Raw genomic sequence first — 19,625 nt, forward strand, 5'->3', positions numbered from 1 at the left:
GGCAGCAGCAAATTGATACAGGGTGCAGATTTGCGCAGCAAAGCAGCACTTAACCAGCAAAGGCAAAGGATGCAACTATTAAGTGCTTGTAAGTGAGGTTACCCCCACCCCCAGTCTCCCTCTGAGTAGAGCAGCTGTCCCAACTGATAGTCCAGCCCAAAACAAAATCTGGAGTTAACAAAAAAAATAGAGGGGAGTTATTTACCAAGGAGACAGTTTAACATGGGCCCTTATAAGCTTTTCATAGCTGCAGGCCCACAAAGAGACATGCAGCTGCTTGATTTAAAAACAATAGTGACACCTCAACAAAGGGAAAATGCACAGGAGCAGTGAAGCAGCTAGAAACAAGGATTTGCCTCTGTAAGCACCTGTTTCAGCTGAAGATGGGACTTCATTTAGAACAACAACAAAAAAGAATTGGGAAGGAGGAAAATATGAGAAGGGACAGATAGAAGCAAGACAGTATTTTCAAAGCCAGTTAGGTTCCAACAGACAACATTTAAACATCTGTCAAAAATTCCATCAAGGTTCCATAAATACAAACCGAGCCATCATATATTCCAAGACAGTAGTCAAGTACCAGATTTTGCAGATTGCAAAATAACCTTCACGCATTTATCTGCTCACGGTTTCAGAACCAAGGACTGAAGCAGCTTCCTCTAATTCAAAAGGAAATTATAGTCCAAAGAGAAGCGAGGTCAGGAGGAGTCAGTCGACAATACTGATAGTCCTAGGATATCGGATTCTTCGAAACTGGGCCTCTTGACTTACTTTGCTCTAAAGACGGCGTGGAGCTGATCCCAGTCAGTTCCTCTGAAGTATATACTCAGCCCGTTCTAGGCCGAGTGTTCTCTGCTCAAAAAGCACCACTCTTGATAAACCTCCGGCAGCTACTGGAGTGACCAATGGGCAGCCGTTTCAGAAGCCACCCTCAAGCACGCTATGGACTAATATTACATGTTTATCAAGGGTCAAGAATCTTTTGACCCTACCAAGATTATCCCAGGTCACCTTTGTTGCTTGAAAGATACGTTCTTAAAACAACAACCCAGAAGCGCTACTAGAGTTACACACTCCCACAGCAGCCATTTTAGAAGCCGCCCTCAATCACAATGGACTATTGCATGCTTATCTTGGTCAAGTATTTTCAGGAGTTACCCCAAATCACCTCTGTTGCTCACCTCCAAGGTATCCCTATTCGGGCACCCCTTGCTCATAATTTTGAACAGAGAAAACGAAGCAAGTTAAGGATTCTTTCCTCCAATTTCAGCGCCGAAGTTTAAAAAAATTGTTGACGAGGAAGAATGTGAAAAGAAAATGTACTACCCCCTGATAATATCAAGGAGGCAAGTGTTCATTACTTGAAAATGCTAACCTGCTGGAGACTGAAACAGGCACCAGCGTAAACCATACTTAAACGGAGTCCATACCGATATCTTCCACCCGCTGATTATATGCCGCTTCCACAGCCAAAAGAGCCATCGCTTTCTTAGCCAGCTCCATAATCTACCTGAGGGTCTCCTCTTGAGGTCAATGCCTCCTTATTTGTACAGCATTTGAGACCCTTGCTATTTAAAAAAAATTAAGCAAGACCAAATTTTGCTGGATTTGTCATCGAAGCTTGGCCTGGAAAGCTGGCTTTCCCCTCATGATGGCGGATTACTCTTAACTTGTGAAGGGCAAAAAAAAACCCTCACCAAGAAGTTCTTCAATCAAGAGCTTTCTTTACGAAGGACACAGTTCGAGATGATGGAAATCCCAAGCCTAGAGGCCTCCAAAGAAACCGTTTTCAGCACCCTCAGTTCGGGCCCCCTTGCTTCCTTTACCGGGGTTGGGGGTGGTGGAGTACTTGGGTGGGTAGCGAATAAAGAGCCGGTCTTCCTCTTTCTTTAACCAGCGCAGCAGCTTCGTCAGGACGTTGATGGCACCAGCCTTGGTCACCAAGGGGCTGAAGCAGGTGTATAATTCAAACTTACTGGTGACCTAGAAGAAAAGAGGGGGGGGGAATATTCAGCCCCACACAGGCATTAGGTCAGTGTCCAGATCACGCAAAGTGATGGTATTGTTTTACTCTGCTCTGGTTAGACCTCACCTAGAGTATTGTGTTCAGTTTCGGGGAGCACAATTTAAGAAGGATGTAGACAAGCTGGAATGTGTCCAGAGGAGGGCAACAAAGATGGTGAGGGGTCTGGAGAGGAAAGGTTGAAGGAGCTGGGTATGTTTAGCCTGAAGTACTTGAAGGGCAGTCATATAGAGGATGGTGCTGAGTTGTTTTCTGTTGCCCCAGAAGGTCGGACCAGAACCAACGGGTAGAAATTGAATTAAAAGAGTTTCCATCTAGACATCAGGAAGAATTTTCTAACAGTTAGAGCAGTTCCTCAGTAGAACAGGCTTCCTCGGGAGGTGGTAAGCTCTCCTTCCCCGGAGGTTTTTAAGCAGAGGCTAGATGGCCATCTGTCGGCAATGCTGAGTCTATAACCTTAGGCAGGCCATGAGAAGGACGGCCTCTTGGCCACCTTCTGGGCATGGAGGAGGGGTCACTGGGGTGTGTGGGGGGGGGAGAGGTAGTTGTGAATTTCTTGCATTATGCAGGGGGTTGGACTAGTTGACCCTGGTGATCCCTTTCAACTGTATGATTCTATGGCTTGCTTCAGGCCCAAGACCTAATCTACCTCACAGGGTTATTGTGAGGGTAAAATGGAGGAGAGGCGAATGATGTAAGCCGCTTTGGGTCCCCACCGGGGAGAAAGGTGGGGTATAAATGCATTAAATAAATAGATAAGACACTATTTGGGGAGCAGCTGGAGATTGTGGCTTTCCAGTCACGTCAATGGGACATCATTATTATATAGCCTCATAGGAAGTGACACTCTAAGGCACTAGATTTCATCCATCTTTGAAAACTGGGTGGGGGGTGCGGAGTGTTCCACTGTATGGCACTGTAACCTAATGAGGTCCCTTCCCTCCGTAAGGCCCACCCTCCCAGGCTCTGGTCCACCTTCAAATCTCCAGGTATTTCGAGCCTCTAGGAAGGCCATATTTGCATTATAAGGAAAGAGTGGGATTAGGAACCCCCGGCTTTCTGAATAACGGTGCATACAAAATGAGCTCAGGGCCATTCCTCACCCAAGCCAAGAGAGTCTCCTTTTCAGCGACGTGGTAGATGAGACGCAGAGGGCGTGAGGTACTGTGGATGCGGCTGTGAAGGTAGTGGTAGAGGTCGAAGAGCCGGTGGCGTTCGCTCTCGCTGCAATATGGCCCCTCCAGTTCTGGACTGCAGCAGGAAAAGAACAACGTTGGGGGAATTAAAGCCGTCAGAGTTCACCTCTGCAACGTCTTGCTGTGGATGAGGCAGCAGATGCCGGGAAACGTTAGCCATCAAATGCACCGGGTTTCATTGCATGGCTCAGCAGTAGTTTCTGTTTTGCAGTCAGAAGGCCCAAGGGTCAATCCTTCAGTTTAAAAGTTAAGGTAGTAGTAGAAGAAGAAGTAGAAGAGTTGGCTTTTATATGCCAACTTTCTCTACCTTTTAAAGGAGAATCAAACTGGCTTACAATATCAGCCAGACTGGTGTAGTGGTTAAGAGTGGTGGTTTGGAGCGGTGGACGCTAATCTGGTGAACTGGGTTGGTTTCCCCACTCCTCCACATGAAGCCAGCTGGGTGACCTTGGGCCAGTCACACTCTCTCAGCACCACCTAGCTCACTGGGTGTCTGTTGTGGGGAGGCGAAGGTGATTGTAAGCCAGTTTGATTCTCCCTTAAGTGGTAGAGAAAGTCAGCATATAAAACCCAACTCTTCTTCTTCATCCTCCCCTTCCTCTCCTCACAACAGCCACCTTATGAGGTAGGTGGGACTGAGAGAGCTCTAAGAGAACTGTGACTAGCCCAAGGTCACCCAGATGGCTTCATGTGGAGGAGTGGGGAATCAAACCCGGTTCTCCAGATCGGAGTCCACTGCTCCTAGCCACTATACCACGCTGGCTCTAGGTGATGTAAATGGCCTCTTCCCGGGATCCAGGAGAGCCACTGTCAATCAGAGTAGAAAATACTGACTCTGACAAACCAAGAGCCTGACTGGGTATAAAGACGCTTCATGCGTTCATGGGGGCCGTTCTCTGGAGTGGACGAGCAAGGAAAACGGACGATCCGAGGTCAGCTGCTCCAAGCTCACCTAACCAAGACCATCTTACAAAGTCCTGGAAAGGGTTCGCTGCTTATTTCCGTTGGACCAGCAGCAGTCAGTCATAGAAAGAATGTGAGGAACCATGTCGAAGGCCTGCTCCCAGGCCACAGCTCCCAAGTCACTTGGCGCCATGTGCAGGACCCAGCTTTTGGCACATTGCAATGAAGATTAATTTTCATGCATTCACAGGGGCATTCCAAAAGCTAATCCTCGTACGTGTGCTCAACAACAGGCTGGCCACAGGCTGGGGGGTGGGGGGGCTAGCGTGTGGCGGGTTCCCTCCTTCCTCTTCCCCTCCCCCCACACACAGTGCAAAGTTACTAGGCCTTTGGATCTTGGCATGTCTTAAAAGCAAGGGAGATACGAGTTGAGCACGTCTGTTAAAAATCCATCCCACATTAGAATGTATTGAACTCCTCCAGATGCATGTTAGAAATAAGCAACACTGGAATTTACCTCTACCCTAAAGAAGAAGAAGAGTTGGTTTTTCTATGCCGATTTTCTCTACCACTTAAGGCAGAATCAAACTGGCTTACAATCACCTTCCCTTCCCCTCCCCACAACAGACACCCTGTGAGGTAGGTGGGGCTAAGAGAGCTGTGACTGGCCCAAGGTCACCCAGCTGGCTTCGTGTGCAGGGGCGGGGAAACAAATACAGTTCACCAGATTAGCGTCTACCGCTCACGTGGAGGAGTGGGAAATCAAACCCGGTTCTCCAGGTCAGAGCCCACCGCTCCAAACCACCGCTCTTAACCTCTACACCACGCTGGGAGCTTCAATTAAATCTCCCTTCGGACTACGACGATGACCCAGCTCATAGTCCGTTTTACTCCCCAACAGTCCCTCTGCGCTTGGGCAAAACATCAGCCAGCGCCTAGGCCCGCCAGTCCCTGGGGTCCAGCATCCCCCCCCCAACCCACCCGGTACTTCTACAAAAAGCTTCATCTTCCACTCGGGTTCTTGTCAGTAAGGGCAAAAGGCCACCTGACTTGCTCTATTAAAACTGTAATTGAATCAGGCTGGCTTAGCTCTTTCCACCACCTCTGGCTGGGAACCATGGAGAGGGGGGAAGGGAAAGCAATGGCGTGCCATCTGTCCAGAGCAGGGGGTGTCAAACATAAAGCCCGAGGGCCAGATGCAACCCCTTCAGAGCTCTTATCCAGTCCGCAAGGCGGCCATCTCCCCCCACTCTTGATCTGGGCTGGCGAGGCATGGCCCGGCCCGACCAAGCGACATTGATGTCATGTCATAACAATTTAGTTTGACACCCCTGGTCTAGAGGTTTACTTGCCTCCAAGTCCAGCTGCGACAAGACTAAAAGAAAACTGAATGAAGAAGAAGAGTTGGTTTTTCTATGCTGACTTTCTCTACCACTTAAGGAAGAATCAAACTGGCTTACAATCACCTTCCCTTCCCCTCCCTACCTGTGAGGTAGGTGGGGCTGTGAGAGCGTGACTAGCCCAAGGTCACCCAGCTGGCTTCGCGTGGAGGAGTGGGGAAACGAATCCAGTTCACCAGATTAGCTTTCGCTGCTCATGTGGAGGAGAGGGGAATCAAACCCGGTTCTCCAGATCAGAGTCCACCGCTCTTAACCACACCACCACGCTGGCTCCCTGGATCATGCTGGATCATTCACCCAGAGTACGGATGGTACTCCTATAGGGAGTAGGGCTTGGTAGTTATTGAACACTTGGCCGAGACACCGTTCTGAAGCATCACTTGACTATGGCTGCACCACAGAGGCATTTCATACTTTCTGTGGTAGCAAATCTGCATATTCCACCAAATGCACACTGAATAAGGGACGGCAGCCTAGCCTGACTCTCTGAGAAGTGTGCCTGCATCGTATGTGTGTTAACAGGTCGGAATGAGACATTCAGTGATGTACCCAAAAAGCTCTCCCCCCCACACCCGCAACACTAAGGGAGACGCACAGGGAAAAGGATGTGAAATGCACTAGTACAAGCGGAGGTGCCAAACTGCGTTCACTCCTCACTCACATAGCCAAGGCCATTCATAGGCTTTTCGTCTTTAAAGAAAAAGCCCATATTTGGTTCCAAGAAATTTCAAATCCTGCACTTAAAATAAGCCTCAAAAGCCGCTAACCGTTTGCTTATGTTCACAACAATCTGTTCGATCCAAACGATCTATTCCAAGAGAAATGTTCCCATTTCTCAAACCCATTCTGAAATTTTTTACTGGTGAGAAGAAGGGTGTTGGCAGGAGGTAAGGTATCAGTAAATGGACCGCAGTGACATGTGATAGGAAGCAACAGAAGGGCAGGCCATACTGCAAGGATGTAACCAGTGTGCGTGTGTGCGCCATCAAGTCACAGCTGACTTATGGCAACCCCATAGGGTATTCAAGGCAAGACGTGTTAAGAGATAGTTTGCCATTGCCTGCCTCCGTGTGGGCTGAAAGAGTTGTGAGAGAACTGTGACTGGCCCAAGGTCACCCAGCAGCCTTTATGCGGAGGCATCTGTTGGCCACTGTGTGAGCAGACTGCTGGACTTGATGGGCCTTGGTCTGATCTAGCAGGGCTTTTCTTATGTTCTTATGAATGAGGAATCGAACCTGGGTCTCCAGATTAGAGCCCGCCATTCTTAACCACCTCACCATGCTGGTTGTCTATGTAACCACTACGTTCCCGGAAAAAAGACCAACGTCTGTGTTGTGGGAATCCGTTTCCAAAATAGAGAACATGCAACTTTTTTCTTTTTCTTTTTTTGCCATTCAAGATGAACTCCAAGGTTCAAAACACCTTTCCAGGGCAGAAATCAGGCAATATCCTATAAATAACAATGTTTGCTAGACGTGCATGGATACATCACCCATTGGGGTCAGCATCAACGGAACACCCAAGTGAGATCCACCCAAGTGGAGTCTGCACCAAGCATCCAGGGCAGTAAGATGTAGGCCCAGTAGGAAACAGCTTCAGAGCCATAATCCTCTACTGGTGCCTCCATCCTACTCCCTGTATCATCGAGCCCTCCTGGTTCTAAGAGTACCCACAGTGCTCAGAAGAAATGCCAACTGACTAGAAGGGGAAGGGAATCTGCTAGCTGAAGAAGATCCTGGATGGGCTTCTGTTGCCCTTCCCCACTACAGGCACAGCCAGAAGCTCTTCTAGCATGGGGAGAGGCTCTTGGGAATGTGTCTGCCAGCTGAAGAAGACTTGGGGCTGTTACCCTTCTTGTTACAGGTATTTAAGCCTTAGCAATTAAATCGCACCCTCACCGGGATATCATCACCCTCACCCATATCATCAGATCTCGGAAGCTAAGCAGGTGCAGCACTTGGATGGGAGGCCCCCAAAGAAGTCCAGGGTTGCTAAGCAGAGGGAGGTAACGGCAAGCCACCTCAGTTCACCTCTTTCCTGAAAATCCTATGGGGTCGCCATGTTGTTACACATACATGAAGGGTTACACATGAAGCAGGGAATCAGACCCCTAGTCCATCAAAGTCAGTATTGTCTACTCAGACTAGCAGTGGCTCTCCAGGGTTTCAGGCTAGAGGTCTTTCACATCACCTACTTGCCTAGTCCCTTTAACTGGAGATGCCAGGGATTGAACCTGGGACCTTCTGCATGCCAAGCAGATGCTCTACCACTGAGCCACAGCCCCTCCTAGTTGGCTGTGACTTGACTGCACTTTCCACACTGTTTAAGCTTCAGCATAGACTGAGGTATGAGCCAAAGCCCCCCACCCCAAGCTGGCTGAGTGGATCTAATATCAGCCCAGGAACTGGAATTGTACTGCTTATTTTGCTGAAGCTGTTGTCTGTCTATATCAGTGGTTCCCAAATTTTTCGAGCCACCACCACCTTGGTTCCACAAACTCAACCCCAGCGCCCCCCACCCTATCCTATAAAAAGCATTCAAAATAGGGGTTTGCATGACTCACTAAAGAAAATAGTAACTACAATTTCAAAACAGTAAAAATTAATTGCACATCTATTCAAAATAAAATAAACACTTTTTATTGAATAAATTTCAACTAAAACTGATGAACTTGATCCAGTGGTACCAGCTCTTCAAAGTCTGGAAAAAAATTGCTTATGTTAACAATAATCTGTTCAATCTAACCGATCTATTCCAAGAGAAATGTTCCCATTTCTCAAATCCATTCTGAATTTTTTTTCCACCAACTTTGCCAGCGTGGTGCCATAGCTTGATCTATTGTAAATGAACAACACAGTTGAAGGGGCCCGCCTCTAGCGCCCCCCTGCTGCCCCCTTGCCTCTTAGTGCCCCCTAAGGAAATCTCACTGCTCCCCACTTTGAGAACCACTGGTCTACATTATATTTATGTGTTTCCTGTAAGCTGCTTCGAGTCCCCAGTAAAAGAGAAAAACAGGACAGAAATAGATCCATGCATAAATAAACACACACACACCATTTACCTGGTGAACTGGGGGAGCTGCCGGTAATTATCAGGTATATCCAAGGGCTTGTACATAAAGTGCCGGAGGTCTGGCGCGCCAACCATCCCTACGCTGTAGGATGGGCTCCTCAGGCCGCTCGAGAGCGCCTGCAGGTAGTTCTGAGTCCTCATGCCCTCCTCAATGCGCTTCTTGCAGTCCGAAACGGAGTAGAAGGACTCCTTGTCGGTGGACAGAAGGATGAGGCAGACGGTACAATCCGCATCCAAGTAGGAAATGTAGGCGTAAAAGTAACAGTCGGGGTTGAAGCGCGGCAAGCAGATAGGCGTCCAGATCTCCCCAGTTTGGAAGGCGGAGGTCGCCCCGATGAGGTTGAGCAACAAGTGCAAGTCGGTAGGCTCCAGCCGGCAATCGTCGATGACCGTCTTCTCCTGCACAGTGGTGACCAGCTGGCTGCGGGCCACTAGGATGGAGAAGACCAGATTCGGAGTGATAGCCTTCTGGAGCAGGGAACCTAGGGAATCCCGCAGGGCCGGCTGGAGGGGGAGGCAGCGCACGGCGCCGAGCAAGAAGCACGGGTCGGACTCCACCAGGTTCAAGAGACGGTCGAGGATCTTTTCCGAGCCGGTCAACAGGCGCCGGAGATCGTAGTTCTTCTTCCGCTCGAAGATGCGGGTGATGCTGGCTTGGGTGAGCATGCTGATGATCTGGTAGTACACGTACAGGAGTTCCTGCCGCAACTGCTGCTCCGACTGCAGAGTGCTCGACACCGATACCAGCACCAGCGGGCCCTGCTGCACAAAAACTAGTTTGCGGTCGTCTGTAGTGGAAAGCAGCGACGGAAAGACCCATCAGGAGGTAGCGCACACTGAGATCCCCACAAATGATACAACCACATTTTCCCCATTCATTCATTGCATTTCTATCCCGCCCTACCCAGCAGGCCGGGCTCAGAGCGGGTTACAACAAACATCATACATCAAATATCATAAAACATTGGTTAAAACATACCTTAAAACATACTTTAAAATCATTCTTCGTTATACATTAAATAAGATGGCATTTCCTTCATTTACAGCTACTAAAACACTAACTGAACAGGACAAAATAAAGAAAAGGTGGGAACAATACTCTGAAGAGCTATACAGAAAAGATGAAAGAATGACAGATTCCTTCCAAGAAGAATCTTTTGAAGACAAACCTACAGTATTAGAAAGTGAAGTGAAAGCTACACTGAGAGCAACTGGGAGAAGCAAAGCACCAGGAGTAGATGGGATATCAATACAGCTATTCCAAGCCACTGGCAACTAAGATCAGGTTAGTTCATGCCATCATATTCCCTATTACTATGTATGGGTGTGAGAGCTGGACAATGAAGAAAGCTGATAGGAAGAAAGTAGATTCCTTTGAAATGTGGTGTTGGAGGAGAGTGTTATGGATACCCTGGACCGCCAAAAAAAAAACAAATCATTGAGTGGGTTTTAGATCAAATCAAGCCTGAACTGACCCTAGAAGCTAAAATGACTAAACTGAGGCTATCATACTTTGGACACATTATGAGAAGACAAGAGTCGCTGGAAAAGACAATCATGCTAGGAAAAGTTGAAGGTAGCAGGAAAAGTAGGAAGGCCCAACAAGAGATGGATGGACTCTATAAAGGAAGCCACGGCCCTCAATTTGCAAGATCTCAGCAAGGCTGTTAAGGATAGGACACTTTGGAGGACACTGATTCAAAGGGTTGCCATGAGTCGGAAATGACTTGACGGCACTTAACACACACACACAAAACAGGCCTGGTCGACAGTGGACCTCCAAGTTGAGGGGGGGGGGGTTGGGGAGGCCAGCAAATGATGAAAATAGAAAAGACTTGTGGCTGCTCTCAGTTGTAGGCCTGGCGGAACAGTTCTGTTTTGCAGGCCCTGCGGAACTCCTTTAGGCCTCGCAGGGCCCTGATGTTACTGGGAAGACTGTTCCACCAGGCCAGGGCCGAAAATAGGACAGGGCTATCCACGGCTACTCGTCAAAGCACATGGATTATGAGAGGGTTGCCAGGTCCCTCTTTGCCACCGGCGGGAGGTTTTTAGGGCAGACCCTGAGGAGGGTGGGGTATGGGGAGGGAAGGGACTTCAATGCCTATGCATACGATAAACATAATCCGCCTTGAAAATATGTTGTGTTTTGTTTTAAGCCTGAAGAATTTTGGAAACAACATGCTATAATGCGTTTGATGATAATACGTCATAAAAAGTGCAGTGTTTTCCACATTAATAAATTTAATCTAACAGCCAAAAATTCTGGTAGTCTTGTATAAGAATAAGGAGCCCCGTGGCGCAGAGTGGTAAGCTGCAGTACTGCAGTCCACACTCTGCTAACGACCTGAGTTCGATCCCAACAGAAGTCGGTTTCAGGTAGCTGGCTCAAGGTTGACTCAGTCTTCCATCCCAGGTCGGTAAAATGAGTACCCAGCTTGCTGGGGGTAAAGGGAAGACAACTGGGGAAGACACTGGCAAACCCACCCGTAAACAAAGTCTGCCTAGTAAATGTCGGGATGTGACACCCCATGGGTCAGGAATGACCCGGTGCTTGCACAGGGGACCTTTACCTTTTGTATAAGAATGCTGGCTGTCCAAGTAATGCACTGCTTTGTTTACGGTTAATGTTTTCCAATCAAAAATTTTCCCTACTGCTCCGATGACAAAAATCAAGACAAATGTGCTAACGTAACACAGGGCGCAGCAGTTTGCAGCTGTCTCCCAAATACTGAGCAGATTTGCAATTTTTGCTTCTAGAAAACTAAGGCATTTGTCATTTTAAATCCCATAAATATGTCAAATAAACCTATGCTTTTTACATTAATGCACTAAATAAGTTTAAGTTGGATGGGAAATCCCATACACAAAGATTTTTGTCCATGGCTCAAAATTCCCAGAAATTTAACATCTATACCTGCAGCCCATCGATTAGCATTCCATACACTTTCAAGCATATCTCCGCAACCACAAGCTCTAGTAGTTTGCTTTAAATGAAAGATGCAATTCTCCATATACAAGATTTTGCAGCTGCCATTTGCACTTTTCTACTATTGTATGAAAATCACAACATATACACAGTCCTTAGTAAATCCCACCTCATAGTTTCATCTATCAGACCTCAGTGCTCAGCATAAAAACCACCGTCTTCCTCTGCAGCCCAAGAATCCCAACACATTTGCACAGCCTACACTGCTAACTATCAGTGGAAAATGCAACTGTCGAAGTTGGCTAGGCATCATTCATGGCCTTGAGGATCAATCCAATTTAAAAGGCAGTTGAGAAATATATACAAATAAATAATTATCAGACATAATGCTTGAAGAAAGGTACCACCACATGCGCTGGCCCCCGCTCCCAATTCTCCAACCTACCTGAACAGATGGAGCGGATGGAATTATCCCCGCTCTGGATGAACGACACCAACGCCATCATGACGCCCATGGTCGAACTGAGGGCTTCCTCGTTGCCATAGCGGGAATAAATGGGCTTGCCGGCTTCGCTCAGGACGAAGATGTGCTTCCTGTGCGCCCGCCAACTCTCTGCTGTCACATCCTCGTCCCGATGCGTGGGAGGACGTGGCTGGACCGCCACCTCCTCCTCCCCCACAGGACCGCCGCCCATCACCATGGGCCGGCTGAACTCGCTGGAGTCCTCCAAAGTGTTGTCTGTGGAGGCCGAATCTGACAGGTCCTTCTCGCTAGATTCTTCCCGAGCCTCGCTTGATTCCTCCTGCACATCCGCTTTGCCATCTGCCACACCCAAGGGCCCGTTATTCTGGGCGCCGGGTAACTCCACTTGCTCGTCCAAGTCCGCACTGGGCTCATCTTCCCCTGAAAAAATACATATACATTAAAAAAACAAAAAAGTTACCAAGTGTCAGGCCCGGCCTCTCAGCCTTAGCCTGACATCGCTCCTCACAGGCTCTTGCTCTGAGCAGGCCAGGGTTTGGCTTGGAGTCAAGGCCCTGGTCAAGTGCTCCTGGTTCTCATGCCTTTGTACAGTGTCCTGCATTTTATGCTCAGTATGGTATGGTTATCCTGTTTACCACAATCACCCCAGCTGCATAGCCATGTTATGTCTGCCTACCCTGAGAAAGCTTATCATGGATTGTAGCGGCCTGTGTACCTTTGCCTCTCCATCTTTGAAGTCTGCCTTGCATTTTTAACCATGTACCCTTGCCTTGATTCCTCATTAGTAGCCTTGTATGCCCAGGAGGCAGCCAGCTTCTTACTTTGTCTAATTTTGCTCTTAATAAAGTCTAAACTGCTTCAGAGCCTTTGCCTGATGGGTTTTGCTTGAGGGATGCTAAAGACAAACCTCTCAGTCTGACACCAAATGAGTGAAACAATTCAAGAGTCAGTTAATCATCAGCCACCACGAGCCACAAGGAAACACAGGATATAAATAAGTTTCTGTTTCCTCCGCTGCCCTTAACTATTCGGGAAATTATATTGGGCTCAATTACTGAAACTTCCAATACTTAAGCTGTATTCGAATACGCTAGCGCCTCAGAGACCAACAAGATTTTCAGGGTTGCAAACTAACATTACCTAGAACAGAGGTGTAGAGCTCAATTGTTACGAGGGCCTGATATGACATAATTGTCGGTGGGGCTGTGCCATGCCTCGCCAGCCCAGATCAAGAGGGGGTGGGTGGCTGCCTTGGCTGGCTCGCGAGCCATATAAGAACTCTCAAGGGGCCGAATCCGGTCCTCAGGCCTTATGTTTGACACCCCTGACTTAGAAGCTGCTTTCACACACGCTGAATAATGCACTTTCGATCCACTTCAGCCATCGTTCGCGAGGGGATTTTGTCAGTCTGTAAAGTGTCCTATCTATTGGGGCTGTCATGGTCTTAAATAACTCCCTACTTGATTGTCTTTTTTTTTTCTGAAAAAGAGACCACATAATTAAAAGGGCCCGTTCTCACCAAGCAAAACTCCTACGTCTGGTTAAGGCGGCCAAAGCATCGAAACACTCGAGAGGAAGTAAACTAGAGTTCAGACACTTCAAGCCATTCACCTGTATCTGTAGAACCCGGGCTAAGCTTCTGCTCACAGAGATCTGCCCCATCCTTCGGGAGATCCATCCCTCCTTTAGGGAGTAACCCAGGGTCTTCTTCTGCCTCCATCCCTACATCTCGGATGGAACCTGCAAAGGCAAAAAGCAAGCAAGCATGAGAAAGCTGATTTAAAAAAGAAACAAAACCAAAAAAACAGGATGTAGGCCCTGCCCTGCCCACTCACCAGACCCAACGCCTGTTCTTAAATCAGAGACCAGAATTTAATATGCTGATTCTAATGCACCTTAAGAGCCGAGGGCTTAAAGATAAGCAGTGGAAATAAACTACTGCTTCGTTTTAGAGGCTGAATATGCTATGGGAGGGGGAGGAGGGGCCCAGCCGGTTCCTCGTCCTGGGTGGGGGGAGCTTTTACTGAACGCAAGAGTCAATCTGTCAGACTCGCCTACCCTCTAGGGTTTAATCTCAGTCACATGCCCAGGCAGGGATGCCTCAGAAGAGACTGCAGGAAATGCCCTGGTTACTAATCACTATCACACTCTCTTATGCACACGCACAAAGCTTAACCACTAGAGGATGAAATGAGAAAAATGGGCTTTCCCCATAGATCCTTGGTCTTCAGAGGGAGGGGCTTAAAGCAGGATACACCGTGCTCTAATTTGGGACACACCAGAGGTAACCAGCATTCTTTTCTTGCGTGTTTTTAAAGGAGGAACAGAAAACCATATGGGATGGGATGCGACTGTAGGATCAGATGCAATGGAGGAAAAAGTGCTCTTGGCGAGAAAAGCGGCACCTCCCAAAACTCCCCCTCCTGCACAGATGTTAAGGCACATGTCTTTCCTTTGCATCTGATTACGCTACAGCAGCGTGAAGGAACAAGGCAGATTGACATAATTTTTTAAAAGTTAAGTTAAAAGTGTGATGCCTTTCTGAAAAGGCTGACAACTAAGTGACTGTGGGATTTGGAAGTTTTGTTAAAGACAGGCTGTAAGTTTCATTTGTAAGGATGCCTTTAACAGACAAAGAAGCGCTGCAGTTCTATATTTATCGAGACCTTGCTGGTGCTATGCCCAAAAGTCACAAAGATTTGTAAAAATGTGATATACAATTTACAGTCTGGGGTGCTAGTTACTTTTATACCACTGAAGAAGGCAAATACCCATTGGTCTGAATGTGATTGTATGTTTATGGTTTGTGTATGATTGTATGTCTTACTGTATATTATGCTAATTGTGTTATTTCAATACATGAGTTTGGAAGGTTCCTTGCAAGGCCATATAGGAGTCATTAGCATCATCTGGTTTTAACTTGTATTAAATTTAAATTTATATGCACTTAGACAACTTTTAAATGGTTTAGCTTTTAATTATATTGTTGGCCTTGTTAGCAGTTTTTTGCTTGACCTTCTAGGTACTTAAGGCTGACAACTACTCATGGGGGGGGGGCGGGAAGAGCAGATGTAACGTTGTTAGAACAGCAGGGGCAATTCAGAAGCATTGACATTGCGATCAGTCCAAGCACAGCTCTCTAAGGCCAACTGGAAAACCCAGTTCTGCAAGTCTGCCACACAAGCAGGCTATGCACAGCAGCGATTGGCCAGCGCCCATGAAGCCACTGACAAATCACACACACGCCATGCCTAGAGCACATTGGCAACTTTCGAAGTTTCCTTTTAAAAAAACAAGTAAATGGAACGGAGAAGACGATCAGGGGCCTGGAGACCAAGACCTACAAGGAAAGGCTGAGGGACCTGGGAATGTTCAGTCTGGAAACAAGAAGGTCGAGGGGGGACATAATTTCTCTCTTGAAGTATTTGAAGGGCTGTCACTTAGAGGAGGGCAGGGAGCTGTCACAGTTGGCAGCAGAGGATAGGTATAGGTCTCCCACAAATGAGTTTCAATTACAGGCGGAAAGCTACCGGCTGGATATCAAGAAAACTTTTTTTTTTACTGTAAGAGTATCTCAGCAATGAAATCATCTGCCTAGGGAGGTGGTGAGCTCCCCTTCACTGGCAGTCTTCAAGCAGTGGCTGGACAGACACTTGTCAGGGATGCTCTAGGCTGATCTTACATTGAGCAGGGGGTTGGACTAGATGGCCTGTATGGCCCCTTCCAACTCCACGATTCTATATATATATGACATGTGCAAGGCTTTTAATAAAGGTGGAGTGAAACATGTTGGAAGAGGCAAGAATTACAAGCTGGGCCAGCAGCTCTCACTGATAGGCTCTTCTGAACTTCAGTTGCAAAGCCAGGACGAAGCTAAGCACACCCCACTGCCAACTCTCTTTTTGTACTGTTAACTGTTTTCACTCATTGATCATGTACCACACAGCCTTGTAAACAAGCCATTTGCCTGGCTGCATTTGGTAAATTAGAAGTGCTTCCAGGTGACCAGACAGGGAAACTTTTCATAAACAGTGAAGAGAGGCAATGCGCCACACACAAGTCAAACCATCCATGCGCCACAAATGACTAAAACTCGCATACCTGGAGAGGCGGTCTGGTAAGAACACTTGAGGGCTAGTAACTTTTTCAGGCTTATTTGCAAAGCTGGTTTACAAGGGCCAGGTTCTCCTGACCTGGATAGCTCAGACTAACCCAATCTCATCAGATCTCGGAAGCTAAACAGGGTTGGCCCTGGTTAGTATTTGGATGGGAGACCACCAAAGAAGGCCAAGGTCGCTATGCAGAGGCAGGCAACGGCTAAACCACCTCTGTTGGTCTCTTGCCTTGAAAACCCTACGGGGCTGCCATGAGTTGGATGCGATTTGACAGCAAAACAAAAATGTTTCAGTGCTTTTAAAATTTCCTTTTCCCCTCTCCTACCACGATCAGCCAAGCAGCAGCCTAGACGCTTCGATCTCTATGATCAGGGCTGCATTTTAGAATCACTCGGGCCATCTTTGAGTACTGGTGGTCCATTTTGTGCTCCTCAAGCCAGAAGTACATTCCACAGGCTACCAACTATACCCAAGATCATTTTGCAAGCTGTCTCTTGCATCTAGCAACTATCTCCAGGCAGTAAATAATTATGGCACATTCGTGCCTGTTGCTCTTAATGTCCCAGAGAAAAGTATACCCCCTCCCTGAATGGTACTAGAAGCCTATTCCTGGCCCAGATTTCCTATTTCTGGCAACCACAAGACTGCTTGAAGTCAAGTTGTAGGGTGGAAAGAAGACTGCTGCCACATCGTTCTACTTGTCCTCCCAGGGTGGGCAAAGCAAGGTTTAAGAAATTGATATTAAATGTATGGAATATTTTTAAAATTTCTTTTTAAGACTGTAGTTCGTTCCTGTCAGGAGCACGCAGATGAACACACTCAAAAAACTGATTGGCCATACTTTTAACTATTGTAGCGCAAAAAACAGCATTGCCTCAATTCACCGTGGTAAGCAATGATTCCCCTGGACGTACCAATTCTGTCCTCCTAGCTACCAACTCCAAGAAAGGAAGGTTCAGGCACAATAGCTTTCCCAATGAGCAATTGCTAAGCAAGAGGAGTCAAGCCAAACAAGACGCCTGAAGAAAAACTCTCACCACCCTTTCATGGGAAGGGCTGTAGCTCGGTGGTAGAGCATCTACTTGGCTTGCACAAGGTCCCAGGTTCAATCCCCGGCATCTCCAGTTAAAGGGACTAGGCAAGTAGGTGATGTGAAAGACCCCTGCCTGAGACCCTGGAGAGGCGCTGCCTTTCTGAGTAGACAATACTGACTTTGATGGACCAAAGGTCTGATCCAGTATAACGCAGCTTCAAGCTGGTATAGCGTGAGGCAAAAATCATGAGATGGACTTTTTTCCAGAACCTGATGCCACTTGGTACTCACATGTTTTGGAGAAGACTATCCAAAGCTCCCTTAAGTGGCATGAAGAACAGTTCCACAGCGGGCAAGCCACTATCTCTATTAGCCTGTGTCAGACGGCACAGCAGACTAACATAGAGTATACCACAAAACTTTACTTTTCGTACACGTGGGCCCATTCTGATTCAAGAGGCCACATGTGTTCTGTGACAGGACTTCTTGAACTTTTTCCACTCGCGACCCCTTTTCCCCCAAGAAATTTTTACGCAACCCCGGATATATAGGTATATAAAATAGGTATACAAAGCAAACATTTACTGATAATAAATCAAATTTTTCACGACCCCCACATTCAGTTACATGACCCCCATATGGGGTCGCGACCCACAGTTTAAGAAGCTTCATTCTATAACACTGGAGTAGCCAGGCCAATGTAGTATTTTCCCATGCCAATACACACCATGCATCAACATCAGGCACGCCCTTCCACAACACAAAAAAAGCCAACTCAACACAGCCATTCCCGACGCACAAAATGCTTTTGTTGACCAACACAGATTCACCTTTACACACCTTTACCAGCCCTTAGGAGCTAACCCAGTAGTCTTCAGCCCATGGGTCAGAACCCTCAGGTGGGTCACAGAGCCCCACCTGTTGAGCAGTAAGCCCTTCTACTGGCTCTCTACCAATACTACTGCACATGCATAGCAATCGAGGGCAACACACCAGCATCTCTTTGCATGTGTGCTGAGAAGTGTTGCGGGACAAGGTGAGATCACTCAGGGCTGCAGAGGATTCCTTTTTAGCAAAACCAGGGCTCCTCCTCTTCCTGTCACATGGCACTAATGTCACCTGTGATGTCATGCTACTTCCTGTCACATGCCTACAATTCAGTGGGTTCTACGCTGTCTCCTGGGGATAATGGCGGGTCCTGGGTCTAGAACGGTAAAAAGGCTTTCTTGACTGGTCTAAAACGGTAATAGGTCTTTCTTGGCTGCTACCAATCAGAGGGGACCAATGGAAACACCCGGGCTGACCCATCCTAGAAGCTCAGAAAGTGCAGAATAGGAGCTGCATCCTGGCTACAGCCAATTTAATTTTCATTTATCTTCCATGAACGGGCCTGTTCTTACTGATCATCCCCCCTTCTCAGAACATGGGATGGGATCACCCACAGACATGGCTCGGCGTAAGGTTTCAGGACTGCCAAAAAGGAAAGATTTCTGAACACATGAAGCTGCCTTGTACTGAATCAGACCCTTCGTCCATCAAAGTCAGTATTGTCTACTCAGACCGGTAGCAGCTTTCCAGGGCCTCAGGTAGAGGTCTTTCACATCACCTACCTGCCTGGTTCCTTTAACTGGAGATGCTGGGGATTCAACCTGGGACCTTCTGCATGCCGAGCAGATTCTCTACCACTGAGCCACAGCCCCTCTCCATAGCTCTCCAGGGTCTCAGGCAGAGGTCTTACACATCACCTACTTGCCTAATCCCTTTAACTGGAGATGCCGGGGATTGAACCTGGGACCTTCTGCATGCCAAGCAGATGCTCTACTACTGAGCCACAGCCCCTCCCCCATAAAAAAGGCCCTGCTGGATCAGACCCGGGCCCATCAAGTCCAGCAGTCCGTTCACACAGTGGCCAACCAGGTCCCTCTAGGAAGCCCCCAAACAAGCCGACTGCAGCAACATTATCCTGCCTGTGTTCCACAGCACCTAATATAATAGGCGTGCTCCTCTGATCCTGGAGATTCCTGTTTTATTCTGCTGCTACAGACTATTAACAGAGCTACCCATCTGGAATACTTATCATGGGCTGTTCTTGCCACGATGCAATTTCCATGCGCAGAGAAAACACACCCGGCTATTAGAAGGTTGGGCAAGCAAGCGGGAACGCACACGAAGCTGTTGTATACTGAACCAGACCCTTGGTCCATCAAAGTCAGTTCTGTCTACTCTGACCGGCAGCGGCTTTCCAGGGTCTCCGGCAGGGGTCTTTCACATCACCTACTTGCCGATTCCCTTTTTTTTAATTTTTATTATTTTTCAAACTAATTCACATTCTATTTCTCATTCCATTCATATAGTATATACTACAAACAATTTCTGTCTTATCATTAAACAAATATATATCGTTGACTTCCCCTCTTCCCCCGTCCATTTGATATTCTTATGTCTCTCTTTGTATTTAGTGTCTAATTCATTG

The 19,625-nt window shown here is 47.5% G+C and overlaps 1 protein-coding gene across 1 annotated transcript; it reads right to left on the minus strand.

Annotated features, from left to right (window-relative positions):
• Window positions 1–1,764: 1,764 nt before the first annotated feature.
• LOC130485947 (vacuolar fusion protein MON1 homolog B-like) lies at window positions 1,765–13,733 on the minus strand. Its single transcript, XM_056859090.1, has 5 exons — window positions 13,637–13,733; window positions 11,966–12,424; window positions 8,584–9,382; window positions 3,127–3,274; window positions 1,765–1,983 (listed from the first exon to the last, which is right to left on the minus strand). The coding sequence occupies exons 1-5, from the start codon at window positions 13,722–13,724 to the stop codon at window positions 1,765–1,767; spliced, it is 1,713 nt and encodes a 570-aa protein (XP_056715068.1). The 5' UTR covers window positions 13,725–13,733.
• Window positions 13,734–19,625: the final 5,892 nt, after the last annotated feature.

The sequence above is a fragment of the Euleptes europaea genome, chromosome 1 (assembly GCF_029931775.1).
Source record: "Euleptes europaea isolate rEulEur1 chromosome 1, rEulEur1.hap1, whole genome shotgun sequence".
Taxonomy (NCBI): Eukaryota; Metazoa; Chordata; class Lepidosauria; order Squamata; family Sphaerodactylidae; genus Euleptes; species Euleptes europaea.